The sequence below is a fragment of the Anoplophora glabripennis genome, unplaced genomic scaffold, assembly GCF_000390285.2.
Source record: "Anoplophora glabripennis isolate ALB-LARVAE unplaced genomic scaffold, Agla_2.0 scaffold1293, whole genome shotgun sequence".
Taxonomy (NCBI): domain Eukaryota; kingdom Metazoa; phylum Arthropoda; class Insecta; order Coleoptera; family Cerambycidae; genus Anoplophora; species Anoplophora glabripennis.
This window is the reverse complement of record NW_019417368.1, coordinates 46,457-65,793: the sequence shown is the minus strand read 5'-3', so window position 1 is coordinate 65,793 and position 19,337 is coordinate 46,457. Positions and strand designations below refer to the sequence as shown.

The 19,337-nt window shown below is 33.8% G+C and overlaps 1 protein-coding gene across 1 annotated transcript in view; it reads left to right on the top strand.

Moving 5' to 3' along the window:
• Nucleotides 1-3,464: 3,464 nt before the first annotated feature.
• The window catches only part of LOC108915366 (extracellular serine/threonine protein CG31145), a gene marked incomplete at its 5' end in the record, with an annotated part of 56,748 nt that continues 40,875 nt past the window's right edge, over nt 3,465-19,337 (top strand). Inside the window, 1 exon segment of the mRNA XM_018721388.2 lies at nt 3,465-3,557. Coding sequence (XP_018576904.2) covers nt 3,465-3,557 — 93 coding nt within the window.

Genomic DNA, 19,337 nt, shown 5'->3' with positions numbered 1-19,337 from the left:
GTCGTGCTAGTTTTACAATGCAAAACTAGCACGACGCCACACAATTATTTACATATTCCAATAACATAACCTCATTACTGATCTGAGGCTGGAAATCTGTTGGGTTGGTACTTCCGAACTTCACGAATAAATTGACGAAAATTAGAACATGCTCCAATTCCTCAACAACTTGATGAATAAATTGATGAAGTTATTTGACAGCTGATTTGGTGCATTACACTTGTCCAATTTCTTTATGAAGCGACTTCATCAATTAATTGATCAATAAATTGTCAATGTAAAACAGCTTTTTGCAAAGTCGAAAATCGACAAATGTCAGATTGACAATCAAGTTACATTATATTAAATATTAATATTTTTAAAGTATGTGATAGTCTCAGTGCGTGAACTTTTTTATTATAAAACTGTTCAACGATTACTAAACTTTGAAACATATTTGACTCTACAGAGAATTAATTTTCACATATTTTAAAGAGCTTCTTACACAATAACCCATTTTTTTCGTCTAAAATACTACAATTTAATTTTGATAGCTTTTTTAAATATAAATAGCTCAAGTTGACATATTTGAACCACAATTTTGGGTTTGGGGCACATACAAGAACAATCGGTTGTGGCAGTTGGTATTTCTAGGACATTTCAGGATTACTAAAGTTTGTAGATTTACACTATTACTCTCTTTAAGAGCCGCTGAGTTATTATTTGAAATTAGGTATTTTGAATCTACTTTTAATTTTTTCTCTGTTTATTAGATAAGATATTTAAGTAGAAACAGTGGAAAAAGGAAAGGGTTAAACTCTTATTTCCAAAAAGTTTTACATTGATAGTTCTGGTAATAAATGCGCTAGCAGTAGTAAAAGTTAACGATAATGAACGGCCTGCAGGCGGGAGTAGGAGCGCTGGGCCAGCGCACGCGCATGATCGCTGCCTACGGCCACGCGCTAGTTTTTTTAACCAGATTTGAAACGTTCAACTTTTACAGTTTCTAGCGCGTTTATTACGTGAACTATCAATGTAAAACATTCTGAAAATAAAAGTTCAACCCTTTCTTTAATTTTTTCTAAAATCCCGGTCCAATACGTCCAATAGCTAATTAACAATTAACGTAAGAAAAAAATAAAAATAAGCTCTGTTTAATGGAAAAAAGAGCGAATTCCCGAGTGGCTTTTGCCTAACTCTGGGACAATTTGTTTATAACGCTGTTTTGCACATCCTACTTTGTTAGTTGTAAAGGGCAACTTGATTTTAACTTTTTGAAATTTTTCTTTGAATCAATTAGAACCTGTGTCTACGATATTAATTTCTAAAATAAACGTTTAGTAATTAAACAATTAGTTGCAAAAAACGACGAATTTAATTAATCGAATCAATCGAATCGGCCTTTGGCACACATATTGATCTTTGGATTGACCGTCTTTTCCATAAATTTCATCAGCATCCATCGCTTTTTCCAGTTACCTAATGAGCAATTTTCAAAAACTGATTTTTCCACGTTTAATCTTCATTTTACAATTAACAAATTGGTGAAATATAACTTTGGGTACCCTAAATTGTAGGTAATTTCACAACAATTTAACAACATAAAATGACAAATTTTCTCATGGGTCGTCTAGATTTTTGTGGGCCGTAAAAAAAAGTAAAAAAACACGTAAGTTTGCCACTTATTTTTTTGATATTAACCTTCTACATAACTAGGCTATTGAATATATCCAAAAAACAGGGTTAGAAGGAACTATGACGTTCAAGCAATTTTATTGCATGAATCGTTCAAAGGGTCATTATAGATGAAAAAACCGCGGAGTGCTATTAAATTAGAGGGTGGAAATTGGAGATAGGGGTGAAAATGCACCCCTTTCAGTTTTTTAATAGTAGCTCGAAAACGAAGCAAAATGTCGCTATAGTTCATAGGAAAAATTATTTAGAGAATTGAATTTCCCATGGAAATAGCAAATTTAAAAAATTTAAAAGGAAAATTTTATGCAAAAAAATCGTTAATAAACAATTTGAAAAAAAGCAAAAAATTCGTTTTCTCATTTTTTTTACTTTCTTGCCTCTAGTTTTTTTTTTTTGAGTAAATATAGGTATAGGCATTGGTTCATAGAAAAAAAGTAGATAAAATTTCCTTCGAAACAAGAGGTTGTAAAGTATTTTTGAATGAAAATTAACTGATATAAGGCCGCTCAAACTTAGCCAATTTTCCGATTTTCATCGCGTTTACCCTTATTCTCATATTTTGCAAAAAATGATGCAAAAAATTGAAGTTTGAGTTTCTCCTTTTGTCAACTCCATCCGTGGACACACTGTATATACATTATTAATAAACTTTATTGTACTTAAATTCTCATGTCTTTACTAAATTATTTTATTAAAAAAGTTAAAAAATCAAAAAATCTTATTTTTACTTTATTTAAAATTGTTTATTAACGAACTTTTGCATAAAATTTTCCTGTTACATTTTTTAAATAAGCCATTTCGATGAGAAATTCTATTCTCTACAAAATTTTTCCTATGAGCTATTCCGAAATTTTGCTTCGTTTTCGTGCTATATTTAAAAAACTGCTAAAGTGCATTTTCATCCCCTATCTTCAATTTCAACCCTCTAATTTAATAGCACCCCGCGTTTTTTTCATTTTTAATGACCCATCGAACAAGTCATGTGATGAAAATCCTTCTTATTTTCTTCCTTTTTTGCAAAAAATGAGAATTATAACGTATAAGGGTAAACGCGACGAAAATCGAAAAATCACACACACACACACACACACACACACACATATAAATAAAAAGTTTGAAAAATCGAATTTTTTGCTTTTTTCAAATTGTTTATTAACGATTTTTTTGCATAAAATTTTCCTTTTAAATTTTTTAAATAAGCTAATTCCATGGGAAATTCAATTCTCTAAATAATTTTTCCTGTGAACTATAACGAAATTTTGCTTCGTTTTCGAGCTACAATTAAAAAACTGAATTTCCACCCTCTAATTTAATAACACATGTAATAAAATATCTTGAACGTCATAGTTCCTTTTAAAATCCTCTATTCAATAGCCTAAACATCCATCATAAAGTGCAATGAAATGTCTACTAATAATTTTTTTCATGTTCAAACTCTAATTCGACTGGAGTATAAGTAGTTTTCCTAGAAACGGGGATCATGTCAGATGTTTTTATTAATTTTTACGAGCATGTATAATATCCGTTTGTAATCCTTTAATCTAAACTGTTAATATTTCCATTCAATTTAACCCATTCCACGTATGCAGGCTTCGGCTTTCTTGTCCCAATTACAATTTCTTGCCCGCAGAATACTATTACCCGAATCGATAGAAAAACGGCTATCGGTTCCACGGATTATCCTCTATAGACAGTTAGTAGGGCCGACCGTTGTCGGAACGGGACTTTTTTGCTCTACGAACGCGGTGCTTAACAGTGACACGTCCTGAACGTAATATGTTTTGTTGCAGGTTCCCCAGGGAGCAGCAGACCCTTCCCAATCACTTCTACTTCACGGACTACGAGCGCCACAACGCGGAGATTGCCGCCTTCCACTTGGACAGGTACGAACCGACTCCGCGTCTCCGTTCCCCACGTTCCAATCGTGAGCGTTCGGTGCCCGGTTGTCTATAAATTAACAGTGTATTTGCTAAAGTACAGATGTGCTCAGTAATTGAACACTTCTTATATCGTCTATAGTTCAGAACATTCATAAATGATTACAAACCACGCGATCGTCGAGCGTAGGCAACCAACATTGCATGGATAGCACTATCGACTAAAAATTCCTAAACCTTAGTGCAGTAGTTGAAAGGGTTAGAAATTAAATAAAGTTGTAAACTTAATTCATAATTCTCAATTACACTTATGAAAAATACTTTTGTTTTTTCGTTCAAATGCTTTTAACCTCATTGAAAGAATAAAATTGACGATCGAAATGCAAATGAGTGAAAACAAAAAGAACATGACATTTTTTTATTTTATTTTGAAATAGAGATAATTAATTTTTTATAGATAAAATGGCATTAAGAAAAAGTATATTAATTTACAAAACATTACTTCTCTGCAGTATGAAATAAATTCAAATTCCTAAATTGCCATATTCGCAATAAAACAAATCAGCCAATGAAAATGAAATAATAAAACACTAGATTGACCACTGGATGTAGTTCTCAATTACATATTTTATTTGTAAAGAATAAATATAAGTAGCTGCATCGTTAGTCGGTTATCGCACTTATGCCAGACTGATGAGAGCTAACTAGTCCGAAACCGATTGTACCCTAAGGGGTTATTTATTTGTCTATCTACTGTTATGATTAGTATCATAATATTAATTTGCAAAAGAGTTTACCATTTACTTCTCGAAAGGTAGTTTATAATTATTATCTACACTTTAATTGATACGTAGGAACTTAGAAATTCGCTCACGTAGAGTATAATCCAGGTGTTGTTTGTAAAGGGTGTTCCACTCTCACTCGATGGACACTTAATTTAGAAGAGCAATAAAACACCAAAACTTCGAAGAAGGTTTCTAATAATAATAAAAACAAAACAAACAAAATAACGAAGACAACAGATTCGAACAAACATTATTAATTAATTTAAGGTGACAACGCAATCCGAGATTCAGAGAACCCAACGCGAATTCATAGCAAAATTTGACAAGACTTTATTAATGATTAAATTAACCCAAGACTCTAAAATTAGGAGGAGAAACTGTATTTTTCGGAGATCTCTTCTGAATTCGACACCTCGCTTCGACACGCCCATTTCTTGGGTACAGAAGTTCTTATTTTATTGGTGGTCTCCCTAAATATTGGGACGTTTTGGTACAACTATATTATGTTAACAATTACCTAATTGACTGGACTTACATTTGAATGAATATTTCTGTGACTAACTGAACTTACAAGTAATCGTACACCTTCCTCTAGTGACCTCCTACCACAAGCGATACGAGACGGGCTGGTCAATCTTATCATTCTATTGTTTTATAGCTGGGAAATGAACCCGTCGGAAATACCAGCTTTTCATACATCTTTCTTTTCCAATTATCAATTTAACACCTTAATTTAATTCTAGACTAGGCTGGCGCCCCCCGGACACAACAGATGACTGTCATATGGCGATACGTTTTCAAGAAGTTACTTTGCCCAAAGCGTTTTGGGATTTCATGGTCTTGTTCTAATTACTGGTTTGTAAATTTATTAGTCCCGCGACACAAGCTTTTCAGACCACCCTCTAATCACATATACAGCGCCTATACTTCTTGACCCTTGTCTGAGAGTGGTTGTTTCTTAGAAGGCCTAATAGAACTATTGAGTCCCAGTCTTCCTGAAAACCGCCTCTTAAATTACATGTATCTGCTTTTATTACACTATATTTAGTGATATTGATGGTGTAATTCAATGTTAACCGGGGCATAGTCACGGGTTCTGGCAATATGGAGGTTATTTACATACTTTATGAAATATTGCCGCCGGATGTTATTCTAAAATGAGGATTCTTCCCATTCAAATATGGCATATGTTGCCAAGCAACAATGCGTTTAGTGAAAAATGTGGATTCGTTCGAGGACATAATTTTTTTCACAACTGCTATGTATGTACGAGGTCTGTTCAGAAAATAACCTAACTTAATTTTTTTTAAACGTTATTATTAATTTTATACACTTTTGGTCCTTGTCTCCTTCAAAATACTCCCCTTAACTTTTCATACTTTTCCCAGCAGTGTTTCTATTTCGCGATGCAGTCCTAAATAGTTTCATTTGAAATTACCTTTAAAGTCTGTGACGAATTTGCTTTGATGTCATCAATAGTCTGATAGCAGCGATCTTTTAGTACTGATTTTAATTTCGGAAATAAGAAAAAATCGTAAGGAGCCAGGTCTGGCGTATAATAAGGATAAAGGAGGACAGTAATATGATTTTTGGCACAAAACTGACGAATTGACAAAGCAAGAGTATACGGGCACATTGTCATGGTGCAACAACCATGACTTTTTTCACCACAACTCTGTTTTTGTGGATTTTGCAAGAATTCAAAATGCACAATTTCATTGAAGTCGAAAAAAACAGTAAGCATCACTCTAACATTGGATCGGGACTGACGTGCTTTCTTGGAGCGTGAAAATGCTCTGCCAATCCATTGTGATGATTGACGTATTGTCTCAATGTCGTAACGTAAACCCAGCCTTCGCCTCCCATTGTGACCTTTCCAATGAATGTTTCATCGTCATTGGATTGTTGAAGGAGTTGCCAACAAACGTTCACACGATTTCTTTTTGTTGTTCGGTCATCAAACGAGGAACAAATTTTGCTGCAACTCGATGCATGTTCAATTTTCCAGTCACAATTTCATAGCATGAATCTGCCATTTCTCTGACAGTCAATCAGCACTAGATCTTTGACATTTTGAATGTGGGAGTCGAAGGCCTTCCTGATTGAAGATCATCTTCGATTGACTGACGACCACTTTTAAATCGTGAAAACCATTCGTAACATTGCGTACGACCCAGGGGATCATCTTCGTTAGCTTGTTTCAAAAGTTGAGACGTTTCCGTGAAAGTTTTCCCCAGTTTCACGAAAAATTTTACTTTGCATCGTTGTTTCAGAACTAACTAACACTAACACTTAGACACATTACACTCAAATAACAATCTCACGAAAACTAAATAAGATATCAATAATCCAAGAACATGTCATTACAAAGGAGATTATGTGCAACGCAATGCTGCCAACTGCATATCACTAAAGATCAATCTCCATTAGCACGTAATGCAACAAGTTCAGTTATTTTCTGAACAGACCAAGTATTTTGAGTTTCTCCTTACTGACATTGTATGATATTCATTCACTGACTTGGAACTAGCACAGTGTCATCTTCATGGTGATAGTTTTTTGTTTGTCTCGGTGTTTCCAACAATGGCCCTATTCTTAAGTATGTTTGAATTATTATTTATCTTTGAATTTTGTTGTAAAATTAGCATTTTTGCGATAATTTCTGTTGGGTTTTTTACACGAAGTACATTGATACGATAAGTGAAAACTAAAATGTCATATTCATTTCAATTGTACGCGGAGCACAAATGACTCTATCTGTCGTGCTAACTCCCAATTGTACCATTCAAATGGCTACAGTAGGAAATGACCTGCTATATTGTAGGTACTTGGTTGCACGACTGCCACCCGCAGAGGGCGAAACACAATGTTTTAATTGCCACTGTTGCGAGAAACAACTACTCTGCGGGTTATATGCCCCGACTGGCATTGAATTGAATCTATGACACACTGATGAGGATTAATAAGTCCGAAACCGGTCTGTGCCTGGTGGGTTAAACTGATGACGAACGATCCTAGCTGTTGCGGAGTAGTTGCTTCTCGCAACACTGGCAATTAAAATATTCATTTCAACAAGCTATTTGAAGTAAAGTATAATAACATGATTAAATTATTATTTTTTTATCACAAGCGAAATTTCTGCAAAAATATTGTATCAATTAGACTGAGGACATAAATTTTTGTATTTGGCTCAAAGTGACCGCAAAACAACTATGGCGTATGTCTAACAATCTATTTCCAAGACACTCTTGAAACCAGAAACACAACGAAGTAGTGCATCATCGAATGCATTGCAAATAAAACACCCTGTATCTAAAATGACGTATTGTAGATGCCATTTAAAATAACTCCTTATGAATAATGCAGGAGGTCAGCATCCAGCACCCTCCCGCGAAGCTGACGCCCGATGTTACCACGCCGCTTAATGACACTCTCACTTAAAAACTCCCCCTCTCGACTTTGATTATTCCTTCGGAGTACGGACATTAAACGAGGTGGAAACAATATGCTCCGCGATACTTTATCTCAGCTGCTGGTAATCGCCGTCACTAATTCCTTAAATCCTTCCTCTCAAAATATTATGTTTTTAATGGGGCACTCGGCGAATTGTCCGGGGCGCAAAAAAGGGAATTTCTTTTTGCAGTCTAAAAATAACATTACCTTTCCGTCGCGGCGGCGGTCGTGCTTAATGCGATTTCGTCATTCTTTGTTCTACTAGTAGATATGATGGCTGCCCTCAGGAAAATAAAGGACGCTGTAATGCAATAAAAACGCGATCTAGACATTCAAAACAGTAATCAGCCCGTGCTTGCACCGGGAAGTAAAATACTTTTGAATTCTTTTGTCCCTCTTTTTTTTTCGTCATGTAAACAGAATTTCTTGTAAAGTGAGCGAAATTAAAGAAAACCTGTCGGAATCAAGCGTCGGTTGCGGCAATGCCAGCAAGTTGTATTATAATCAACAAACAGATTAAATTAGATTTCGACAACGCGTCGATTAAAATCACCTGATTTAACTAAATTTACACCTATCCTAAGTCTGGCGAGTAAGGAGGGTGAGAGAGGACAGTATTATGGTTTTAGGCACAAAACTTGACGAATTGACAAGGCTGAGTGTGCGGGCGTATTGTCACGGTGCAAGAACCATGAGTTGTCTCACCACAATTTTGGTCTCTTTTTGCGAATTTTTTCCCGTAACCCTTGTAAAACGTCTGTATAGTACACACCATTCACTGCTTCACCTTTAAAATGCACAATTCCATTAGAGTCGAAAGAACAGTGAGAATCACTTTGAAATTGAATCGAGACGTATTTTCTTGGGGCGTGGAGATCCTTTAACCAATTCAATGTGATGACTGAACTTTTGTCTCAATCTTGTAGTCGTAATTCCAGTTTTCATCTCCGGTTATGATCCTTTGAATGAGGGTTTCATCGACATTGGGTTGTTCAAGGAATTACCGACAAGCGTCCACACGATTGTCTTTTTGTTGCTCGGTCATCAAACGAGGAACAAATTTTGCTGCAACTCGATGCATGTTCAATTTTCCAGTCATGAATGATGGATGATGGATGAAGAATAATTCTACATGGTGGCTGAAGTATCAAGGAAAGTTGTTGCGTACTTAAACAGCTACTTAAAAAAACTCTAATGTACTACGATTTGTGGCATCGACTTTTTTATCCACCATATTGGATCCTCCATCTTGAATTCTAGAACTCTAACCGCAGATTGTTAATCAACGATACGCGAAATCCATTATATCGGTGAGACCAAAACTGTTGGTATTTCAAAAAATACGTGCAACTATAAAATACAGCAATCTGGAAAATCCGTAGGCTGACTCGTGGGCGGGCGGGATCAAGTGGGGTAGTTTGATAGTAAAAAATGTGGTTGTTTGGGGTCGTTGTTGGGTTGATTAAAAAAATAAATTGTTTTATATGCAGAAATCACTTAAATCCCCCCCGCTGCTTGGAGGCAGTTTTTTGGGGGCAAGGGGTGAATTTGGGGCGTTGTGCCCATTGAGATTTTTGATCTATATGTTAAGAACTATCAACCTGCGATGTTTCAAAAAAATCTTCCCATAAGAAAAGTGCGGGATCCTTCATGGCATGAATCTGTAATTTCTCTGACAGTTTATCGGCGATTTACAGCCACCAGATCTTTGGCTTTCTGAATGTGGAGTTGAAGACCTTCCTGGTCGAGGATCATCTTCGATTGACTGACGACCACTTTAAATCGTGAAAACCATTTGTAGCATTGCTTACGACCCAGGGGATCATCTCCGTAAGCTCTTCAAAAATTGAAACGTTAACGTGAAAGTTTTCCCCAGTGTCACGCAAAGTTTCCAACTGCCAACCGCATATCACTAAGATTGATCACCATTAGCACGTAATTCAACAAGTTGGATTATTTTCTGAACAGACAGATCTCGTATTTTGAGTTTATCCTTAACAACATCGTATGATATTCATTCATTGATTTGGAACTAGCACAGTGGCATCATGATCATCGTGATAGTTTTTCGTTTGCCTCGGTGTTTAAAACTATGTTCTTGAATATGTTTGAACTATTTTTCTTTGAATTCTTGTGTTTTTTTTTTGGATCGAGACTGACGTGCTTTCTTGGGGCGTTAAAATCCTTTACCAATCCATTATGAACCTTGACGTATTGTCTCAATGTCGTAGCCGTAAACCCAGCTTCGCGTTATGATCCTTCCAATGAATATTTCAGCGTCATTGGATTGTTCAAGTAGTTACCGACAAGCGTCTATACGATTTTCTTTTTGTTGCTCGGTCATCAAACGAGGAACAAATTTTGCTGCAACTCCATGCATCACCAACATTTAAGAGCTGATGATGAGCAACGGAGATTAGATTTTATGGCTTAATTATCAGTGCTCTATGAAGAAAACAATAATTTACTTAATATCTTATGAAGTGATAAAAGTAGATTTCACAATAATGATACGGTATTACGTCACAACTACCGCTATTGATCTGACAATAATCCAAACCCGAAATCAAAATGTTTTTTCCGTAAATGTTTGGTGCTGCTTTTTGAATGGCTATTTAATTGGACTATATATTTACCACGGAACATTAACAGGCAACCGTTATTTACATTTTCTAAGAAACGAACTACAATATTGGGTAAATAGGGTAAATGATGTATGGATCCAACATGATGGAGCGCCCCCTCAATAATATGCAAGAATACTTAAATCAGAGGTTTCCGGGAAGGTGGTAAGGTACTAACGGACTTAAAAGGAGATCGACTTGTTCGCCAGATTTGATCCCAATAGATTTTTTCTTATGGGTTCATTTAAAAAATACTGTACATCAGGGAAGACATGGCAGATTTGTATATTAAAATCTATGCAGCAACGGCGGATTTAGATCGTGACATTTTATTAAGAGCCTGTAATGTCGAACTAACGAGAAGATTAACTTTGTGTATTAATGCTGAAGGACGTAATTTTGAACATTTTAATGCTGAAGGGCGTAATTTTGAACATTTTTGAACATTTATCTTTGTTTTAACTTGCTTCAGTAAACTACATCTACATCTCCGTTATTATTGTAAATACTTTCTGTTTTCTGTTTCTTTTTCTGTAGTTGATCTTTAGTTTTTTTATAATTTGTTGTTTGTTAGTTAGTATGTGGTGTGAATAAAGCCATTATTACAATAAGTATTTTAAAAGAATATTTTGTGTCAGTGTGATTTAAATAAAATAATAGATTTTCCTTTTACATCATACATACAGGGTGGTCCCGAGGTAATGGGCCAAATTTCATGGATCGATTCCCCAAGCAAAAATATTACGATTTAGTCGAACTTACCTTAGTCCAAAAGTTGATAGTTAAAGAGATACAGGGTTAAATAATGTAAATTATTATTTCAGTTTTTTTTATTTATTCCTTAACAAATGCAAATATCCTGACAAAATTTTTGGGATTGGAGTTCTTTGAGTAGAGGAATTGAAATCTGTTCAAATTTTGATTAAAGTTCATAGAGGGCGCTAGCTTCAGTAGATTGAATGTGTTAAAAACGACATAACTTTTTTGTACTTTAAGGTATCTCATCTTTGGTAACAAATTATTATTTTTCAACTTTTTTTATACAAAAAATGTATACTTTATTAAAGTAGCTATTTCGCACCGTTTTCGAGATGTTTGGCTGTGAAACTTCCAATGTTGTTGCATTAAATTACGATTAAGTACCTAGAGGTATTGTTAATTTAGCGGTAAAGTTTCTTAAGTAGGATTTGGACGAAAATCAAATAATTAACGTTTTCCACTTATCTTATTCCCGTCATTTGTATGCTAATTTCTATTAAGTATTGTTCGTATCTAATTAAAATTACATCTTAGCTTACAATTTAAATTGTATACTCGTATACATAAATGTGAGATAGAGATTTTTGTTTTTGGAGTTACATGAAATCAGTTGTTTATGGAGAAACTATAAACACTTGAGAAGAACTTTAGCAGCAGGTTTTAAATGCTGCAAAGTCCTTTCGCATTAAGGATTTATACTTTAAAATAAGACAAACTTTTAATAAACGCGTTGATAAATGTATTGAAGTTGAAGCTGGACATTTTGAGCAATTATTGTCAAAAAGGTATATTTTTTATTATTGTTTACTATTCTACGTATTCATCACAATTTTTAATTTTAAATAAACCGTTGTTTTTGACATTTCTAAATTATTTTAATTATTTCAACTATTAGCATTGGAAGTTTGAAAGCCAAATATCTCGGAAACGGTGTGAGACAGCTACTTTCATAAAGTCTACCTTTTTTGTGTAAAAACGTTGGAAAATAAGAATTTGATACCAAAGATGAGATACCTTAAAGTACAGAAAAGTTATGTCTTCTCCAACACATTCAATCTACGGCAGCTGGCGACCTCTATGAACTATAACCAAAATGTGAACAAATTTTCAATTCCTCTACCCAAAAAAACCAAACTCCAAAATTTTGTGTAGATATTTGCATTTATTAAGAAATAAATGGAAATAAACTAAAATAATATTTTACATTTAACACCCTGTATCTCTTTAACTATCAACTTTTGGACTAAGGTAAGTTCGGCTAACTCGCAATATTTTTGCTTCGGGAATCTACCCATGAATTTAGGCCCATTATCTCGGGACCACCCTGTATACATTGCATATTGAAGTCGACATGTCACGAAATCAAGTAATTATTGAGAAAAACTTTATATTACAAAAATTACTCAAAACTTAACGATCTTCCAGATGGGCCGCATTTCCACGTTCAGAAACACAAAAAAAATTTTAGTATCTCCACGCCATTATACAGAAAGATTTGAGCTAACAATTCTAATTGCAATTTGATTTCGATGGACCTAAGAACTCCACTTTCCATAACTAAAATAAATATTGGCAGCGGGAGTGTTAAATGGCACACCCTGTACATTAAGTCTACGCAAAAAATTAAAATATACTCTTCTCAATATTCCAAATATTTTTTTTCTGTCTATGACGTTAATGAGCGGCTTACAAATTTTAATTTTTGGCTTATAAATACTTACAAATAACGTACTAATTTACTGATAAAACAATTTTAAATTTGTAGATAAGAGCGGAATTAACTTCACAGACCTATATGATGAGTGCAGTAGTTTCATTTTCAGCACTAAACCCGCCCCAGTTTTCTTCTATCTGGCTCTATTTATTTCGGTCTCCACACCTAACAAAAATGTGTCTCAATATTAAACGATATCACCGAGACGCTGTGGGAAGCGGCGCCTCGAAATAAAGATAGTATCGTCCGAGATATAATTGAACGCTCCTCGCCGGTAACAATTCAATTACCGGTCACAAAAGGACCTTTTATTTATTTTGCTATACTTTTATCTTATCTGTGTCCTGCAGTGTTCCTGCTGGGTTTACGCCGTATTAAACGCTACGTGGACTTAATCCTTAGTGACCGGAGTGCCCGGTTAACAATGGAGGTCGCCAACGCGGCGAGAAATAAGAAAAAAATACCAGGGATTGCCTCCTATTTCACGCCCATAGCGGAAGCTTAGCGGTCAACAAGTGGTCAGCTGCCACGTCGTCTGGATCTAGTGGTAGAAGATGCCTTTAAACAAACTGTCCAGTAGTGGTTCTTTTACACACAACTCTCACAGAAAAAAAATATATTAAAAATTCACCTACGAGGTGATGAAGGTGCGCAAATCTTGAACCTAAAATATAACATTTAGAGCAAATATACCTTAGTCCGTAGGGTGTTTGTTTTTATACAAGGTGTTCTACAAGCGCTATGACAAACTTTGAAAGATGGTAGCTGGGTTAATGTCAAATATTTTGTCGTTTATGGACATAGGTCCGATTCGTTTTTGTTTTAAAGTTACAAGCGTTTTAAAAAATATAATTTCATATTTCAATCAAAGTAGCCTGATAAATAAAAATGCTGGTTGCTAAAACAATAATTATTATTTGTGTCATTGTTAACATATTAAAATATACTAAATGTCTAGAATTTAGTTAATGCGGACCTATACAGAAATACAATATACAGGGTGTTTCTAAAATAGGGTTCCAAACTTCTGCTGCGTTTATAACTCATTAAAATAAGCCAAAAAGTTTCTATTAACATGTGCCCTAAAACGCACCCTTAGGAAGTTATATGCCCCTAAAAGGGCTCAAACAAAACTGTTTTTTTTTCTGTTATTGACAAAACGGTCGCAAATAAATGGGAAAAATTTTATGGGTCTTACATAACTTTTTACGTTAAATAACATGGGCTACTCCGTTTTTCGACATGCAAATCATATGCGTCCCATTTAGGTTGGTGAAGGGGGTTTTCGGCCCGTAACTTTTTTTATTCACATTTTTTTACAATTTTCTCTACAGATTTATAAAATCTTAACAATTTTACGTAAAAAATACTATCTTTGTCCAAATCGATATTTCCAATGGTTTTCGAGGAAATTGAGTTTGAAAATTTTAATCCCATTATTTTCTATTTCACATTTAGCTATTGTCTGCAGTAGTAATTAGTTCTTTAATTAGTAAGTGTAACTCTAAATTTAAATAGTCTTAGTTTATGTCCTAAATTATTTATTAAATGATCGGATCCTTCATAACTGCAATTTATTTGAAAAAAAAAAAACAGTTTTGTTTGAGCCCTTTTAAGGGCATATAACTTTCTAAGGGTGTGTTTTAGGGCACATATTAATAGGAATTTTTTGACATATTTTAATGAGTTATAAACGCAGCAGAAGTTTGGAACCCTATTTTAGAAACACCCTGTAGTCACGGTTTTCAAAAAGTTTGGAACCCCTCCCCTCTATCTCAGAAAATACTGCTCAGACAAAAAAATGATTAGAACAAAAGTTGCAGGGTTTTGAGTGAGAAATCCAACAGGGACCTTGACCATGATCTTGAAGGTCATTTAGAGGTCAAGTTGAAAATTTTAAATGGAACCGTATACTGTTGATCCCAGAAATGAAAAGGGCGAGGAATATCGGGTCATATATTAAAAATCGATTTGACCTGTAAACAACCTTAAAGGTCATGGTCAAGGTCATATCCGAACGTAAGAATCTCCATTTTTTCCATTTCCGGGGTAAAAAATATACGGTTCCATTTAAAATTCTCAGGTTGACCTATAAACGACCTTGAAGGTCATGGTCAAGGTCATGGTCAAGATCACATTCGAATGTAAAATTTTCCGCTCGTACCATTTTCGCGGTTAAAAGTATACGGTTCCATTTAAAATTTTCAACTTGACCTCTAAATAACCTTCAAGGTCATGTTCAAGGTCATAGTCAAGGTCACCGTTGGATTGCTCACTCAAAAACCCTGCAACTTTTGTGCTAATCATTTTTTTGTTTGAGAAGTATTTTCTAAGATAGAGGGGGGGGGTTCCACAATTTTTGAAAACCCTGTATGGTATATAAAATAATTAATAACAATATTTATTCATTTATAAATTCAGATATCGAACAATAACATTTTGATAATAAATGATTTTTCACNATTTTTTTTATTTCAATTTTTTTACAATTTTCTCTACAGATTTATAAAATCTTAACAATTTTACGTAAAAAATATATTATCTTTGTCCAAATCGATATTTCCAATGGTTTTCGAGTAAATTGAGTTTGAAAATTTTAATCCCATTATTTTCTATTTCACATTTAGCTATTGTCTGCAGTAGTAATTAGTTCTCTAATTAGTAAGTGTTATTCTAAATTTAAATAGTCTGAGTTTATGTCGTAAATTATTTATTAAATGATCGGATCCTTGATCGGATAACTGCAATTCATTTGAAAAAAAAAAAAACAGTTTTGTTTGAGCCCTTTTAAGGGCATATAACTTCCTAAGGGTGAGTTTTATAGCACATGTTAATAGGATTTTTTTGGCTTATTTTAAAGAGTTATAAATGCAGCAGAAGTTGGGAACCCTATTTTAGGAACACCCTGTATACACGGTTTTCAAAAAGTTTGGAACCCCCTCTCTATCTCAGAAAATACTGCTCAGACAAAAAAATGATTAGAACAAAAGTTGCAGGGTTTTGAGTGAGAAATCCAACAGTGACCTTGACCATGACCTTGACCATGACCTTGACCATGACCTTGAAGGTCATTTAGAGGTCAAGTTGAACATTGTAAATGGAACCGTATACTTTTGATCCCGGAAATGAAAAGAGCGAGGAATATCGGGTTATTTATTAAAAATCGATTTGACCTGTAAACTACCTTAAAGGTCATGGTCAAGGTCATATCCGAACGTAAGAATCTCCATTTTTTCCATTTTCGGGGTAAAAAATATACGGTTCCATTTAAAATTCTCAGGTTTTCATTCGAACGTAAAATTTTCCGCTCTTACCATTTCCGGGGTCAAAAGTATACGGTTCCATTAAAATTTTCAACTTGACCTCTAAATAACCTTCAAGGTCATGGTCAAGGTCATAGTCATGGTCACCGTTGGATTGCTCACTCAAAAACCCTGCAACTTTTGTTCTAATTATTTTTTTGTTTGAGAAGTATTTTCTGAGATAGAGGGGGGGGGGCACACTTTTTGAAAACCCTGTATGGTATATAAAATAATTAATAACAATATTTATTCATTTAAAAATTCAGGTATCGAACAATAATATTTTGATAATAAATGATTTTTCACTTTACAAAACGAACGATATAAACGAAAAATATAACAGAGTAGTAATTTGTAGAAAATTGAAAGTCAACCGTAAAAGCAGTGGCATACTATTTTATTTAGAAAAATATGCCACTGATACTTTGTATCTCCGCCACTGGAGCATATAAATTTTAGGAAAAGCCCTCAGATTTTGGACAATACATAAATCTATGTGCTCAATTTCAAGTTATTTTACTTACTAGTTTTAAATTATTTAAAAAAATTAAAAATACTTTTTGAAGTTTAACACACTGTATCTTTTTAACAAAACATCCTAAATAAAAACTTTATAGGAAATTATAGGATTATATAGGATTTATAGGAAAACTTTATAGATTTCATGTTTGGTCGTCATTTGTGAATCACCCTGTATATTCGGAAATATCTCGAAAGATATTTGACGTAGAATAAGAAGGTAGTTCTAAAACTATTAGTATCACATAAAACCATTTATATGAATTTTTTGTTATAAATCTAGATTTAAAAACACTAACAATAAAAAAATTGGCTTAGAAATTTTAAATCTTCTAAGGGGTAGACAGTAACTGGCAAACTAGGCCACTTTCCGGACTTTTAAAGATTATATTGTATTTGCAACAAAAAATCCATTTAAATGTTTTTTGTGAAACGAAACATTTTTGTTAAGTACATTCTTTTTATTCAAGTGTGGTACATTAAAAATAATTCGAAGGTTACCTATTTTACGAATAAAATGTAGGTAATATTATTTCTTTGAAAAATAACAGTGAGATTTTATTTCAAAATAAATTTATCCCTCTAGGGCTAGGGAGAGGGCTAAGTGTAAGAGTGGGAGCTTGCATTCTTAATGCAGGTGACCAAACTTCGCCATTTAATAATAATTCATATCTAAGTATTAAATTTTATAACTGTAAGAATTAGCTGATGTGCCGTACTGAATTATTATTAATAAAGACGTTTATTATTATTATCTATTATTATTATTAATCAAGAAAATTATCGTATTTATAAAATATTCCATGGCATCGAAATTGTGACGTTAAATAAATTGTTATATTCAATCTAATTAGTTAATTTTAGGAAAAATCTGTTGCAAACTGTTTCTTTTTTTTTTTAATTCAAACAAAGCAAATGACTTGTATTGAATGCAACTGGTTTATCTCAGTGCAACTAGCATAAATGTGAACTGACTGCTTTGAAAACAACCAATTACTTTAATAGAAAGGAATTATTTCTTCAGTGTATGCTAATCTACTGACTAATCACCGATAATCCTACTCTGTTTACAAATGTTAATGCATGCTTATTTAGAGGTTGTCGTAAATAAAAATGTTCAGCTAACTCAGAGTTTTCTGAAGCGTTTCCATACGTTATCACCATGACCATTTACTTATTCATTCTTACTGAATCGATGGACATGCACCACAGTTACGCCGTCCTTTCACAAAAATAAAACACTGTTAAGAGTAAAAATATAGAAGAACAATAATAGCTTGCACAAGAAGACATTTTTCGCAATTTGAACCGATGATTACTTAAAATTAAACAAGCAATTTTTCTCTTTACTACAAAAAAAATCATCTATGGTCACAACTATTTACCTCTTTTTTTGTAGTATGTAAGTCAGGGACGATTTCAACGATTCTCAATAGGTTTTAACAATTTGAAAGACCGTCTTGTAATGTTAACTATTTTGATTATTGAAAATGCTTATGATCTAAGTATATATTTGTGTACACAAATTCATTAATTATCTCAAATTAACTATAAAATATGCAGTAAAATTTTTTCGTTAAACTATTTTCTTAAATATATTCGTAATAGAAAATCCCATATACAGCGAAATGTTTTATGAAAGCGCTTAATATTTATGCTTCACCGCGAGGCGACACATCTGCCACGTCATAAAACTTGATATACCCGCCGCTGAAACGGTTTCCGTTTTCACCTGATGGATTTATTATGTCTTAGAAGAAGTATTTCCAGTTAAGACGGTGCATTACACACTGCACCATCTATTCGTCACAGTATCAGGACGGGATTCTGATGGATTAGCGAATTTCCTATTCCATTCCGGCCAGAATTACATTTGCGAGTACTCATCCAAATGCTCGATACGCGTTTTAAAACGAACTAAAAAAATCGTATAGAGATTTTGATATCTACATACCTATACATATAGAAGCAGATAAATGGATAGACTATAAATTTCATCGTTTTCTTACTTACGTCGCGTGGAGACTATAAAGGTACAATGATTTGAATAATTTGTGTTGATGAGTTAGTTATCTGTGGCAATAATTTAATTTTTGAAATAAAAAAAATGATAAGAAGAATGATTAGTTACGGCAGTTACACATGTAGCGATAAATTGTAGTAAGAGAAATGAAAATTCACATTTAATTGATAAATGTCTGTAGTAATATACACAGAGAGAAATGTGTGTAATACTTTCCTCGGACACACTAGAATAATGATACAAATTATTCCTAAAATGGTGATAGGTGCAAATTATACAGGGTGATTCACAAACGGTGACCAAAAATGAAACCTCGTATTCTTTGGTGAGTTTTAAGGGGAGTCTTTCGTATATAATTTTTATCTAGGACAGTATTTTCGGTTTTTCTTGAAAACGCCACCTCCTATCGACTTTGGACAAGAGGGCCTTTTCTGGGTAAAATTGAATGCTCTTTGATATTTTTCGAAAACATTTGCAAAATATCAAATCGGCTATACTTTTTTTTATAAAAATATGCATAGAGACCCCTCTATCTGCACCACTGGATCTAATATGCGATGATTTTCTGTGTCAAATTATTTGCCCTCAAATACTAAGTATTTCGACG